Source organism: Chroicocephalus ridibundus, chromosome 1 (assembly GCF_963924245.1).
Source record: "Chroicocephalus ridibundus chromosome 1, bChrRid1.1, whole genome shotgun sequence".
In the NCBI taxonomy this organism is placed as follows: Eukaryota; Metazoa; Chordata; class Aves; order Charadriiformes; family Laridae; genus Chroicocephalus; species Chroicocephalus ridibundus.
Genome location: NC_086284.1, coordinates 61260199 through 61275207, shown reverse-complemented (window position 1 = coordinate 61275207; position 15009 = coordinate 61260199). Strand labels below are relative to the sequence as shown.

The window sequence follows — 15009 nt, the reverse complement described above, 5'->3', positions numbered from 1 at the left end:
CGGTCCCGGCAGCCCCGACGGCGACGGCGGCAGCCCCGACGGCGGGCACGGTGCCGCCGCCCTCTCGGGGCCGTGTCCCAGCCCTCGGTCTCCCGCTTGGGTACATGAGGCGACGAGAACCCGGCTTTTATTGGGTGCAGAAGTTTATTTTTCAAGGTATAAAATATCCACCCCCAGAAAGGAGAGGGGGGGAGCCCCGCCGCCAAATCGCCCCTCTCTTCTCCCTTTCGAGCCCGTGGGCAGACACGATAACATCCCTCTCCCCCCCGCCCCCGACCCGCCCGGGGTCCCGACGCCTCCGTGTTATCGCCCCGACGGGACGGTGAGGGGGGTGCCGGGATTGCTCCCCGCCCGTTTCGGCGACCGCGGGTCTGTGACTCGGGGCGCTCCCCCCTGCTGCTGGCCGAACCCAGCGGCGGTCACGCGTGTTCGCGGAGGGAACAGCGCCGCAGGCTCCCCCACGCCGCAAGGCAGCCCCACGAGCGAAGAAAGCCACCCGCGACGGGTCGGGCGGGTGGGAAGCTATTTTAGCAGATATGGGGGGATTTGGAGGTCTTGCCGAGGAAAGCGGCAATCGCGTTCACTTTCTAATGCTGCTCCAGAAGAATGTTTTTCCACGCTATAAAATATTGCTCCCCGCTCCCTAACCATCAATAAGCCGTGCATTAAAGACGATTGTTTGTAAATGGTGTTCATGATCGTTAGCATATATTTACATAATGCAGCCCACAGCACAACGTTTTACATCCTAAACGCCTCCTAAAGCCGATAGCCTCAGCTCGGTTTCTAGAGGAACCTTGACGAAATATATGTGAGGGCTTCCAAGGCTTTCACCCCGCCTCTCCAGCCTCCCCCGGTGTCCCTTGGCGGGTTTGCCGGCCAGCGGGGCACGGCGGGGGGGACTCTGCAGCCGGCTCCGCCGCGGGAGCGGGGCGCGGAGCCGACCCCCGACGGGCGCTGCCGGGGGTTTTGGGGGGGGGACGGGGCAGAGACGACGACGGGACACGACACCGCCCGCCTCCCTCCGCCGCAGCCCCCCCAGCGCTGCGGCAGCCTGGGCCTGAGTTGGGGTCGATGAGTTAATGGGCATTAAATCCTCCACGGCCCTCTTGGACCTGGCACCGTCCAAAATCGTCCCGGCCCGGGCAGCCTAAAAATGGACGAATTTCCACGTGAGTCTCGGCCAACCCCTCCCTCCCCACAGTCGCAGGTCAGCTGCCTATTACCCAGCTATAAAATATTTTCTTTGTTTTATAGCCCCTCATAAAAAGAAATTGATCGGGGGGATATATTTGAATTAAGACATATTAAATCGATGACAGATACATATCACGCTGCGTTTAACAAGAGCGGGACAAGGAGGCGTGCGCAAGGTACCGCCGAGCCGCGATACTGCTCTTCACCTCCACAGCATCTCCCATCAAACCCTTACACCTCGGAAGCTCGGTCCAGCAACGTGCCCAGAATTTGGGGAGGGAGGGGGGCACTTTTCGGATGCACGTATAGAAAACATACGTGTATAAATACGCGTGTAGACGTACGGCTAGTTTGCGAGGAGAAGTTTTTACTGTGCAATAAAACCATCGAGTAGTCCCTTTTAAAACCGGGGGATTATTTATTCTTGTTCCTTGCCTTGCAGCATCACCGAAACCCCCACCACCGCCAGGCGAGCCGGGAGCATCGCTTCGGCTCCGGGGCGGGCGGGGGGCGGTGGGGAGGCTCCGGCGGGTCCCTCTCCCTTGGGGGGAAGCAAGCCGGGGCTCCCCGCGGGGCCGCCTCCTGAGCTACAACCCATGCCCTCTTTTTGGCAGCCGTGGGCCAAATCCTGCGAGTTTTCCCCACGTGAGTAGTGGGGGCTCGGGGGGGAGGGAGGAGGGGAGTGCTGGAGCCTGGCCCGGGAAATGCCGGACCAACACGGGGCTTCCTTTGGACGTGGCTCGGCGACGGGCAGCGGCAGATGTGCTTTGGTCGAGGGGATTAGGGTGGCCGGGGAGGGCCGGGAGGTGTGTGTGGGTCCGCTGGCATCTCCCCCGCCCCGTTCCCTCTGCTGGCCTGGCGGAGGAGCGTCCCCCGCCGCCTCGCAGGCAGGGAAGGGCGGGCAGCCTGCCCTGCACTTTCTAAAGGAGCGAGGGAGCGCCAGGCATTCCCAGGGGGACCAGCAGGCTAAGGAAAGCAGATGACATATCAATAAAGGCCACCTCTCCTCCCGCGGCCCCCGAGAAAAGTCACGGCAATGGTCTTCCCCCCACCCCCCTCCGGTTGGCAGGGAAATCCCCGGCCCTGCCTTTTCGGCACCCCCAAAACGGCCGCATGCTGCTTTGTGCGGGAAGGGCAGTTTTGGCGCTCCACAAAGCGCTTCACTTTCGAAGACCAACACACCCCGCACCCCAGGGGCGGTCCCATCGCTCCCCGCCCCCCACCTCTGCCCCCCTTTAGGGAAGCCCCCACTTTTCCTGCCTTTTCCGAAGAGGGCAGGCAGCTCCTGGCAGATACCCCCCACCCGGAGACTCCCCCGTTTCCCAGACCACCGCCCCCCTTCCCTGCCCGGCATCCCAAAGCTTCGAGGGGCGGCTCTCCCGAGGGGGCGTCCCGGGAAGGGGCCGCGGGGCGCCTGGGGAGAAGGAGAAGGAAGCCCTCAAAAAGTCGGCGAGCGCAGGCTCCCAAAACTTCTCCCTAACATGTGCCACAGCCTCCCCCTCGGCTGCTTACTCACTTACTTCCTAATGGAAAGGAATCCCCCTTCCCCCCTCCCCCTCCCCCCCCCCCCGCCACCTTCTTTTTAGGAAAACGTTGGCTGCCTTCCCCTAGTGTTGCTTCAACGGCCCGCCTTGGGATGAGCACACACAGTCGCGGCCTCGCGTGGGGGTGTGTGCGTGGGGGGGGGGGTGTGCTGCATCAGGGCGTGCTTTCCCGCCTCAGCGATGAATGAAAAAAAAAAAAAGGGAAAAGAGACGGAAACCGAGCGCAGAATCCCGGCAGCAGCCCCACGCGTGGGCTGCTCCGAGGCCAGGAGAGAAATCCCGCAGCCCCGCGAACGTAAACACGGCGACGCCGCGCCTCCGAGCTGGGCGCCCCGTCCAACGCCGGGGTCGGGGTCGGGGGGGGGGGCGGGGAGGGAAGGGGCAGCCCCTGCCCGCTGCTGCCCGCTGCCGGCGGGGGGGTGTATGGGGGGGTGTGGGGGGGGGCGGCGGGTGCGCCCCGTCGGGTCCCGCGCGAAGTTTTGCAAGTGCAGCTGCGGGGGTTGGAGGTGGGGGGGGGGGGGACACGGGGAAAAAAGGTGGTGTTGGGGGGGGTGGGGGGGCGTCGGGGGCGGATCCCCGCTGCGCCGTCGTCCTGAAAGGGAGCCAATGGCGGCGCCCCGGCCGCTGCCAATCACGGCGATCCGTCCAATCCCTCCGGTGCGGTGTCCGAGCCGTCTTTCCCACCGCGCCGGCGGAGGGTGGTGAGGGCTCTGCCAATCGCGGGCGGGCAGAGCGGGGCCGGGGATGCGCGGAGTTAGGAGCGCAGACAAAAGAAGTTAAAGAGCCGCTTAATATATACATGTTTTTGAAGGCGGGTAGAGGGAAAAAAATAACAACAGCGAGCGTAGATGGGCTTGGCTGTGTCGTTATGGAGCCCCCTTTGAGCAAGAGGAACCCGACACTGAGATTAGCGGATTTGGCAGCGGCTCAGCCCCATCCTCACCAGAACATGACAGGCTTCCCGGGGCTGGGGAACCACCACGTCCACCCCCACCACGCGGCCCACCTTCACCCCGGGGACACGGGCGGAGACCCCGGCGGCGCCCTCACGCCGCTGGGACCCGAGCACATGGCGCAGCCCGCCGCCCTCAAGCTCACGCCCGAGGCGCTCACCGCCGCCGCCGCCGCCTTCGCCGCGCCCGCCGCCACCACCGCCGCCGCCGCCGCCGCCGCCACCGCCGCCGCCGCCACCACCGCCGCCGCCTACGCGCCGCCCGCCGCCGCCCTCCCGGGATACCCGTCGGGGGGGGCGGCGGGCCGGGACTTCCTCCTGCGGCGGGAGCTGCCCCCCGCCGCCGCCGCCGCCGTTCACGGGGCGCTGGGCGAGCAGCACCCGCCCGCCAGCTCCCCCCACCTCCCGCACCCGCCGCCCCACGGCGTCTTCATCTCGGCCGCCGGCACCTACGGGGCGGCCGACGGGGCGCACGCCGCCTTCCCGCCGCCGCCGCCGCCGCCGACCGGCGAGCAAGGGGCTCCCGCCGGCCGCCACCCGCCCCTCAACGGGCAGATGCGCCTGGGGCTGGCGGCCGCCGCCGGGGAGCTCTACGGGCGCGCCGAGGCGCACTACGGGGCCGCCGCCTCCGCCTCCTCCTCGGCGCTGCAAGGCTACGGCTCCGTCAACCTCAACCTGGCGGCGGCCGGCCACGGGCACCCCCACCACCCCCATCCCCACCACCACCACCATCACCACCACCACCACCACGGCCACGTCGGGGCGGCGGCGGCGGCGGCGGCGGCCGGGGCCTTCCTGCGGTACATGCGGCAGCCTATCAAGCAAGAGCTGATCTGCAAGTGGATCGACCGGGAGCCGCCGCCTCCGCCTCCGCCGCCGCCACCGGGCGGTAGGAAGCCTTGCTCCAAAACTTTCAGCACGATGCAGGAGCTGGTGAGCCATGTCACCGTGGAGCACGTCGGCGGGCCCGAGCAGAGCAGCCACGTGTGCTACTGGGAGGAGTGTCCCCGCGAAGGCAAGCCCTTCAAAGCGAAATACAAACTCATCAACCACATCCGAGTGCACACGGGAGAGAAGCCCTTCCCCTGCCCCTTCCCCGGCTGCGGGAAGGTCTTCGCCCGCTCCGAAAATCTCAAGATCCACAAGCGGACTCATACAGGTGGGTGCCCCCCCCCCTCCCCTCCCGCCCACCACCTCTATAAGGGTTTTCTTCCTTTTTATTATTTTTTTCCCCCCCCTCTTTTCCTCCTCTCCTACGCATCGCCGGACATGTGACTTTTTTCATGAATAAGTAATTCGGCAGCACACGGGCCACGCACACACAGCCACGCACACGCACCCGGCCCCTCTGCCCTCCATACACGTGTTCCCTCCCCCCCACCCCTCCCCGTCCCGTCCTCCCCCCGCACCTTGGGCAGCTCCCTCCCCACCCCCTCCGCCACCCACACCCCGGCACCGCCGGATAAATACACCGATTAATAAATAACGCAGAGCCCGGGGGGAGATAAGCAGCAGCCCCTGCGGAAGAGCGGGGAGAGGACGAGCGCCTCCCGGCTCCCGGGGCTCCCCCGGGGGGAGGCTCACCCCGCGGCTGGGGAGAGCTGCGGGGCTGCCCCCCCCTCTCCCCCCCCGAAGGATGCCGGTTCTGCTTTCCCTGCCGGTTCTACTGGTGGGGACGGAGCCGGGCGGGGGGCTCTTGGCCCGGCGGAGATGGGGCGGCGGGGGCTCTTGGGGGCGCAGTTCCCCTGCGCTGCGGGCGGCGGCGGCGCCCGGGGTTACCGGGGCTGCCCCTGCGACCAGCGCCGTTGGGGCTACCCCCGCTACGGGGCTTGCCCCCGCTACCGGGGGGCTACCCCCGCTGCCGGGGCCGCCCCTATTGCCGGGGCTACCGATTCTACCGGGTGTACCCCCACTGCCAGAGCTACCGATGCTGCTGGGGGCTGCTATCGCCGTCGCTGCTACCGGGACAGCCGGGGCTACCGGCGCTACCGGTACTGGACCCCGCTGCCGAGGGTACCGGTGCTGCCCGGGCTGCTCCCGCCCCCTGGGGTGCCCGCGGAGCCGGGGAGGAGGGCGCAGGGCGGGGAAGGCGGTTGCCGGAGGACCCTTCCCTCTCTTTGTGGATCTGAGGAGGAAACTTCAAAGCAGCCCCGGCTGCCCGGCGGGGCTTCGCGGAGCGGGAGCTGCGGGAGGAGGCAGCGGCACCCGCGGGGGACGCCCCGGGGGACAGGCTGGGCCCGGTGCGGGGCTGCTGGAGGGGCTCGGGGCGTCCTCGAGCCTTCGAGACTTCTTTTCTTTATTTATTTTTATCTTTTTCCCTTTCCTCTCCTTCCTCGGCACCCCCGAAATACACATTTCGCTCAGGGTGTAAAAACTCTGCCGAAAACGAACCAAGCCGGGATTTATAGTACTAGACAAATATTATTCCTCGGAGGACACTTAAGGAAGTGGAGTTGCCGTAATTGCTTTCTTGATTTATTGTGTGCTGCTCGGGAAGAGAAAAGCGGCGACCGTGCAACGTGTTGTTCCGATGTAAAAACAAATGGCCCATGGCGGAAAGGATTATAGATTTTTATCTCCAGAATATGTCAGGCATGAGCCCATATGTAGCTGCGGAGACCTGAGGATGCCCAGCTCTCTGCGCCTTGAGCCACGGGGGGGGGGGGAGGTGAGATTTCTCCTGCGGGGGGGGGCTAACACATTTTTTGGGGGGGATTGTTGTTGTTGTCGTGTTAATGGCACCGCGGAATTAGTTAAATGCTGGAGGCCCGTGTTTTTGTCGTCTATCCGTCCCCATCTGTCTTCATTTGGAAAACAAAACTTCACCGCGGACCTTTCTGGGTTCCTCAACTCCTTCCCCATCCCAGCTCCAAGTGGGGGAAAGGAGCAGATGCGGGGGAGGCTGGAGGGGGGGGGGGCAGAGGGATTCAGCGGGAAAAGGAGACCCCCCCAAAATAACCTAAATATGTTTAGGCACAGTTTGCAGCTCTGAGCTGTGGTCGAGCGTTGCCCCGAGGCCCTGCGTGGGACAATGCCCCACGCAAAGGAAATTTGGAGGAGTTTGCAGCCGGGGCCTGCCTGCAGCCCCCCGGGGGCTGTGCCCCCCTCGAGGGGCCGGGGGAAAGGAGGACCCCTCTACCCCCGACCCTTCGAGGAGTGCATAGCCTCCGAGAGGGTCCCCACGCGTGAGCCCAGAGGGGAAGGGTATCTCCACGCAGCAGGGGCCGTTGCAACAAAGCGGGCCTCGGGGCTCGGGGTGGGGGGTAGCAGCCCCCCCCACCGAATGACAGCTCGGCCCACGGGAGGGCGAGGGGAACGTGAGTCTTTCCCCACGCACAGCCCTTGGGTGGACGAGGGATCACAAACATTCTGCCCATCCCTATCGGATTAATTACTGTAATTTTGCTGCCTCAGTTTTCATTTAGTCATGTGCAGCCTGGGAGCAGGAGAGATGTACAAACTGTTCGTTTATTATGGGCATTTTTTTTTGGAGGGGGAGGTGTGGAAATAATAACACCGTAATCATTAGGGGATTTTGTGCGTTTCTGGAGATCCTGCAGGAAGAAGAGTATGTCAGTAATTCAGGAGACGTTTCCTTGTTTGTTTTTTTCCCCCTTTTTCCTCGAAAGCATCACCCCGGGAGCTGCACACCGCGCCCTGCACCTCAGCCCCATTTTGGGGACAAATCTCTATCCCCACGCCCGGCGGGGGCTGCATCCTAACGGGGAACCAACCCCTCTCCCGCAAAATCGTTGCCCCCTCGCCAGAGACGGTGCTCAGGTTCGCCAGACTTCCCCCCGACGATTCACCTCCCCAAAAAAACCCCGGGTGACCCTAGAGCTCTCCATGTGCCCTTCCAACCCCCCACCCCCCCACCCCAGCCTCCGGCACTCCTGCTGCCAGGAGGAGTCAGGGGCCGGCGCCCGGCATCTCGCCCCCTTCTTTGGGTTGAAACCACCTACAAATGGTTAAACTCTGACGTGGACGCCCTCGTCAGCGTGCGGGGGGCACTACCGGCACCTTCCCCGCTCCTGGATTTGCGTGGAATTGGATCGTCGCCATCCGGAGGCTGGCGAGGAGGAGCTACCCGGGGGCTGCGCACCCCTCGAGGGGACGGGGAGAGGGGGACCCTCTCCCCGTCCCCTCGAGGGGTGCGCAGCCCCCGGGTAGGTGCCCACGCGTGAGTCCACGGGGAAAGGCACTTCCCTAAAGCCCCGACGAGGAGGAGGGGAACGGACCGCCGTTTGGTCCAGCAGGTCCGGAGCATCCCAGGGGGCTGCTCTTGGGGGCTCTGCGGGCCACCGCCGGCAGCGGGACATGTGAGCCTGCATCCTTGCGGCAATACCGAGATAAACCGGCCCAAACCCTTCCGTAGATGCTTTATTTCTTCAGAAAAAAAAATAATTAAATACAATAAATTAATGAACAAACGAGGTGACTCGAGATTTGTCTCGGTGGGAGTGGGAGCGTGCGGGGGTTTCCGTGCACGTGAAAACTCCACTTAAAAACCCACGAGATACATTTTCTTACCATCTTTTTTTTTTTTTTTTTAAGGATAAACTTGGTCATTCTAGTGCTACCGCTTCGCTGGTAGGTGAGACGATTTTAATTGCAAAAGTTGACGCGTAAATAGGCTGCGGAGGCACATGTTTCTATGGTAACAGCCGAGAAATAGCTAGTTTTTAAAAATAAAAAATCGTTTTCTTTTTCCATTATTGTTTTGCTAAACATGATGCGAAGGAGCAGTAAAAATCGCCTGGTGAAAACTGGAAAGCGTCCACCGAGAGAGCTGCTGGCTCGTTATTTTTAAGCGCTCAGAGTGAAACAGATCTGAAAACACGCGTCGGCCGTGCCTAGACAGAGCATTTTTAACTCAAGAGTCGCGATAGTCGTGATAAGGATTATCTCTGCAGGTCTGGCTGCGCCGGGCTCACGTGTCGCATGGCAGGGAAAGGAAAAGTTGCTGTAAGAAACTCCAGTCCGTGTGTAGTAACAGGGATCCGGCACTTTTTTTATCCCCCGGTCTCGCAGCGATAGGCATTTACTTCGGGGTCTATGGGGAAGGGTCGGTCCGGGGCACGGCTATATGTACCAGAACATATACGTCCCAGGGTATGGTATGTCAGGAGAGGAAGCGGGAGTGTGGGGGTGTGTGTGAAAGGTACGCCAGGGAAACCCGCCCCAGGCTCATTTTCACGACTGTTAAACAACGCGTAAAGCTCTTAAAATAGATGGCCCGGAGATTTTTAGACCCAAATTAGCCTGGGGTAATCAGCTGCGGTAACAGCAGCCCGCTGCTGTCACCACCGGTGTCCGGGCTGGTCCCCCCAGGCTGCAGGTTCCCAGTACGGGCTGCTGGGTGCTCCCTCTTTTATATCGGGATGCTTAAACAGGTGTGACTTTTATTTCCCCCCGAACTAATTATTCCCCCAGCGCAGCGGCCCATTGGGAAGGGATTACGCAGGAGATGTGCCAGGCGAGCCAGGCTGGCGGCAAACGGCAGCCCTCGCAAGCGAAGCCATTGAGAGGTTTTGTTTGGGCTTGGTCATTAGAGCGGTAATGAAGTTTTCTCGTGTGCGAGGGGAGCGCGGCAGAGGGCAAACAAGGCAGGGCCCTGCCGCCGCCAGCCCGGGGGCTTCAAGTTTGGGGACCTCCAGCGAAATTTCACAGCTTGGAAAACACGGGGGAGGGGGGAAATCGGAAGCCTCGTGCGTGTCACGACTGTCGTGAGGCGGGGGGGGGGGGGGGGGGCGGGGAGCGGGGAAGGGGACAGAGGAGGAGAAGGAGGGAAGGGGAGGCTTGCTCCGCTGCTCTCCCCCGGCGCTGCGGAGGGGCTGCGCCGGGCGGCGGTGGTGCGGTGGGGCTGCGGGCAGGACCGTGCCCCCCTCGCCGCCCCCCACCCTCACCCCCAGCCGGTAACGGTGCCGTTGGTGTGTCCCGGCAGGGGAGAAGCCCTTCAAGTGCGAGTTCGACGGCTGCGAGAGGAAGTTCGCCAACAGCAGCGACCGCAAGAAGCACTCCCACGTCCACACCTCCGACAAGCCCTACTACTGCAAGATCCGCGGCTGCGACAAGTCTTACACCCACCCCAGCTCCCTGCGGAAGCACATGAAGATCCACTGCAAGTCCCCGCCGCCCTCCCCCCCGCCCGGTTCCCAGGGCTACGCGGCGGCGGGGCCCCCCGACGGCCCGCTGCCCCCCGAGCCCGACCCGGCCGCCGAGCCGCCCCGCGGCCGTTCCGCCGCCCTCTCCCCGCCGGTCACCAACCTCAGCGAGTGGTACGTCTGCCAGGCCGGGGGGGCTGCCCGCCGGCCCCGCACCCCCTCCAGCCGCGACGCCTCCCCGGCTTCCGAGGGGGACGAGCCCCACAGGACCTCGGGGGGCAGAACCGCTCCCTAGGGCCGTGCCGTGCCGTGCCGTGCCGTGCCACCGGCGACCCCCGGCCCCACCGCGCTGGCCCAGGCTGCAGCGGCAGCCGCCTGGCACGGGGAGTGGGGGGGGAGTGGGGGGGGGCTGGCGTGGAAGTGCCGTCAGGTTTGACTCGCGCTATTTATTCCGTGTACGAAACCCTATGGTGTTTGTACGGTAACTAATTTAATTAAAGAGTCTCGGACTTTTTTTTTTTTTTTCTTCTCCTTTTGGTAAGAAAAAGCGTTAATAACGCCACGCTGGGCCACCACAGCCACGCTTCTTTGCAGGGGGACGGTGCCAAGGGAGGTGCCCGGTTCCCACCCTGCCCATGCCATAATGCTCTTGACGAGAGAGCGAGCCGGGGGAAAGGCTGCAAGCTGGCAGAGCCCTGCCGTTCCCTGGAGTGGCTCCGAAATACTTCAGCTGCCACCCCAGCTCCTCCTCTTCAGCCCAGGGTAAAGCCCCAGGTTGGCAGCGGCTTCCTGACTGTAAAGCAGCACCTGCTGAAAGCTCCGGCCAGTCGAAGACAGGTTACACATCCTTCAAAATAAAATTAAATAAATATTTTTTTTTTCCTCCCCTCTTGCAGTTCAGCTCCTTTGTAATTGTTGGTTTCTCTCCCAAGTCGTAGGGTCCCACCCACAACCGGCATTTTCTCTCCAGCCTTCTTTCTTTCTCCCTTAGCCGTAACCATGTGAAAACAATTTAGGGAAGGAAAGACAAAAGATGCAGCAGTCCCTTACCGCTCCTCCACGGTTTGTATGCGTATGGGTCCTAAAATGTAGCCGGAGAATAAAAGAAACCCGCTGCTATTTGACAACTGCGATACTGTGATACATTTTGTTGTTGTTGTTGTTGTTGGTTTTTTTCCCTAAAAAACACACACAAAAACTGACAGCGATTTTCCCTTTTCTTGGGGTCGGTATTATTATTACTCTAGTTATTAGTATATATATTTTTTCAAAGTTCGTCTGGCAGAGGAAGACTTTGTCTCTGGCTCCCTCCAGCCCCGTGTGCAGTTCGTGGCTGGGAGGGGGGAGCAGCCCCCCGGGCCTGGCGAGTGCCTGAAGGGAGGGGAGTGCGGGGATTATTTTTTTATTATTATTTTATATATATATATATATATATATAACATTTTCTTCGGTTTATTTCCTCTCTCCAGCCGAGCCAGTGCCTGCGCGCACTCTTGCTTTTCACCATCCCCCTGCGGTGTCCGGGCAGAGTCACCTGGGAGGAGGGGACCAGAGCTGCTGGGAAAGAAACGGGGAGGTGGTGGGAGGGTCGGGATGGGGTCGGGGTGCTCACCCCAAACCCCCCCCCCAGCGGCCCAGCCCAGCGGCCGAGGGGCTGCGGGGCGGGGAGGGGAGGACGAGGACGGGGACACCCCGGCCCCATCGCCCGTCCGTCAGGAGCCGGGCGCAAATAAACTAAAGAGCACTAATTCCTCCTCAGAGACCCCGAGAGGAGAAGCGGCAGCCTCCCTCCCCTCCCCCAGGGCTTGTGGAAATGTGTTTTGTGTGCCGTGAATGGTGGATGTCGTCTTGTCATTGTTAATAACGTGTATGTGAACGCGATTATTTTGTACAGTCGAATTAATTTATTTTCTGACATCATCCTTTTTTTTTTCCTTTTTTTTTTCTTTTTCCCCCTGGAAGAGTACAGAGCACACCAAAGAATTCTCTTATTAATTTTGGTGATAGATTGTTGTTTATGATGCTGTGGTTTGTACAAAAAAAAAAAATCATTATATTTTTCAGCTTACTTGAATGAACGATGTAATGTGAAACAGACTCTTCCTGCATGTCCTCCGTGCGGTGTCTTGGTGCTGATATATATATATGTATAGTTCATAGAGATATTATATTATTAGTACAGTGCATGGTGCTGTCACTCTGGAAGCCTTTAAACGTTGTCTTCATATTGTTGTGTTGGATATAAAGAAGCAGGCGTTACTTCAAAAACAAACAGGAAACTTGAATAGACAATAATTTTTTAAAGTTCATTCGATTTGCTTTTTATTCGTTTTTGAAAGCCCATTTGAATAAATAGAAAATAATAAAGTAAGGTATGGACTTTTTAAAGAATAATTTATGTAATGTAATCTTATTAGAGATATTTTGGTGCTGATTTATAAACGAACTTTTTAATTTATGCATTTTTTTTTCAACAACGGATTGCACTATACATTACTACATGGCAGGGTTTATAAACTATGGCTCGGGGGGATATATCACTATTTTTATGTACTTGCTACACGTAGGGTCAGACACTTGCCCATCAGTTTTATGACACATGATACCTCCTAAATAAAATAATACTAATTTAATTTTTTTCATCTCTGTAAACCCCGTAAAAAGCAGAAAAAAAATATTATCATGCAAATGAATAAAAATATTATTTCTATGTATTGCATGTGCCTTACTGACAGACGAGGGGCAGAGACAGACCAAAACACCCCCCCCGCCCCCCCGAGGGTCAGTAGGTAGAGTCAGATACAATCCCAGCCTCACAGCGCCGCAGGAGCAGCACCGGGAGATTTGGGGGCGGCTGATACACCCCGGCTCTTCCAAGCGAAACCTGTGAGTAAAAAACCGGTTCTCCTTGGGATGTACGATTCGGTTCGCGGCCGGGAGGAGGGATGCTCTGGGCCGAGCCATCCCCGCCTCCCCCCGCGGCTGCAGCCTTTGCTCCCGTGGGGGTTTACCCCTGGGAGTCAATCGGGCTAATGGGGAGAAGGAGGCGGGGGCGGGGGGGGGGCCAGGATTGGGGATTTGCCTCCTCATGGTGGAGCAACTGGGTGCTCTGCTGCTGGCTTTCCATGCACAGGGGAAGGAGAGGCACAAGGCAGACAGACAGATAACACACAGGCAAAAGTCAGGGATTTATATGCACAATATTCTTCATCTCTCTCAAGGACAGCTAATCAAAGCATCAAATCCAATCAATTAAAACGTTAATGTTTCTGTTGGGGGGAAAAAAGATAAAAATCTTCCTGGCAGTCTGCTCTTGCAGACACAAGTGAGTTAAATAGCACTACTCTTCAGTAGAAGACATAGTGGCAATACCGTGTGCCAGGAGATTACTCTGAAACACAGAGTCAGGTCAGGCGAGAAATAACGTCAGGAGATCATTGGAATGAAGCGGGGGGGGTGGGGGGGAAGTTTTTGGGAGCTGAGTAAAGACACACGTTTCTCCTTTCGACAGAGAAAAGCTGAGTGAAACCCGCTGTTGGAAAAATTCTGTGCCCAGTCGTGTGTCAGCATCCTCAAGGATTATTTCCTTTTTTTTTTTTTAATTATTTTTTAAAATAAAATAAATAAATCTAGCCCGGGGTGTCGTGTGTCCCCCCACCCCCCGCGCTGTAATTTACCAGTGCTAGAAAACTGCTGGTCAAAATGTCAGGAACAGTTTCACCAGAAGGTTAGAGTGTTTTTTAAGTCAGTTTTGTTAAATGTGGTAAAGGTGAAACAGGTTGCAAAGAGTTGTTTCAAGCAGAATGACAATAACCAACATACGAAGCAGAAAAACACTCATAAATGAGGGCTGCAATCAATGGGAAAACTTATAGCTCCCTAATGAAGTTTCTTGTGAAAAGGAGGGCGACACAAAGCCACCGAGACATGAATCATTCATGGGAAATATAAAAGATAAAAGATATCTGACAATGAGCAGAACCTTGTATAGAGTGTCTAAAACAAGTTTCCCCTTCTTATTTTCGGCTTCCCCCCCACCCCCCCACCTCAGCCTCCCTCTCCTAGTGTTCCCTGCCCGCCCTATAGAGTTAACATTGACCAGTGCACGTCCTGCCCCACTTCAAAGTAATTTAGCCCAGAACGGAAGGCTTGGCGCTTGGACAATCTTCATGGTGTGTTAAGATTTCTATGGCAATTGGCAAGCAAGACGTTCCCATCTGAATATGGCTCAAAGAAAAGCCACTTATTGACACCGAGTTGGCCATCATCAAAGAACTTCATCTTTTCCTAGGCGAAACGTGGGTCCGAGCAAACACTGTTTAAATCGTCCACCTTTGTAGTCGGGGCTGGGAGACCCCCTCGCCGCACACTGCCGCTGGCGCTCGGCCCCTTCCAAGGCTGGAGCGGCGGGAGCGAAGTTTGAAGGGGCTAAGAAATTTCGGGAGTGTGGGAAATGGCATTGCGGGAAGGGGGGTGGGGGGGGTATGGGTAAGAGGGGGGAGCGGAGAGCCGCGGGGATGCGCCCCCCCGCACCCCCGCACCGCGGGTGCGGGACGCAGGGGCGGCCCCCCCCACCCGTCTGCTTTGTATTTCGGGGGATGGTGGTGAGCAACCAAGGTTTTTTAGGGTTTTTCTTTTTTAGGGTTTTTCTCCTCGTGTTTCGCGCTGCTAGGAGTTGTAAAGAGCGGGGAAGGATGGACCTCAGCCCTCCCCCCCCCCACCCCGGAAAAATCTTTCCAGGTAGAGCAGAGTAGGAGGGGGTCAGAGAGAGTGGTGGCGCACACATATACACACTCACACACGCACACACACGCTCCCCGCCCCCCCCCCCGGCTCGGACACCCGAACCCCGTCGGGGCGCTGCCCCGCTCCCCCCCGCATCCCGCGTACCGCCGGCGCACACACACAACCACGCTCCCGCATTCACACACACACCACGCAAGTGCCTAATCAGGCAGGGAGAAGTTCAAAGGCAGGTTCTTTGAAATTCAAACTACTGCTTTTATGGTACATCAACATGGAGCGTTAGGATTGCTATGGCAATGAGCGCAGCAAAAGCAAGCTGCATTTAAAATAGTCCACCTCGATTCGAGACACTCTATTAAGATACAGTTGCATTGACCTTTAGTTTCATGCCGTGTTAGCGCAGTCAATTTTCACTTCATCAGAACGTCTCATATTTTTTTGGCCTCTCTCCCAACCCCCCCTCCCC

The 15009-nt window shown here is 58.9% G+C and overlaps 1 protein-coding gene across 1 annotated transcript; it reads left to right on the top strand.

Moving 5' to 3' along the window:
- Positions 1-3273: 3273 nt before the first annotated feature.
- ZIC5 (Zic family member 5) lies at positions 3274-12465 on the top strand. Its single transcript, XM_063337003.1, is given in 4 exon segments — positions 3274-3869; positions 3871-3962; positions 3965-4852; positions 9638-12465. Coding segments are annotated over 4 exon segments (1764 nt in total). The 5' UTR covers positions 3274-3540; the 3' UTR covers positions 10093-12465.
- The last annotated feature ends 2544 nt before the right edge of the window (positions 12466-15009 follow it).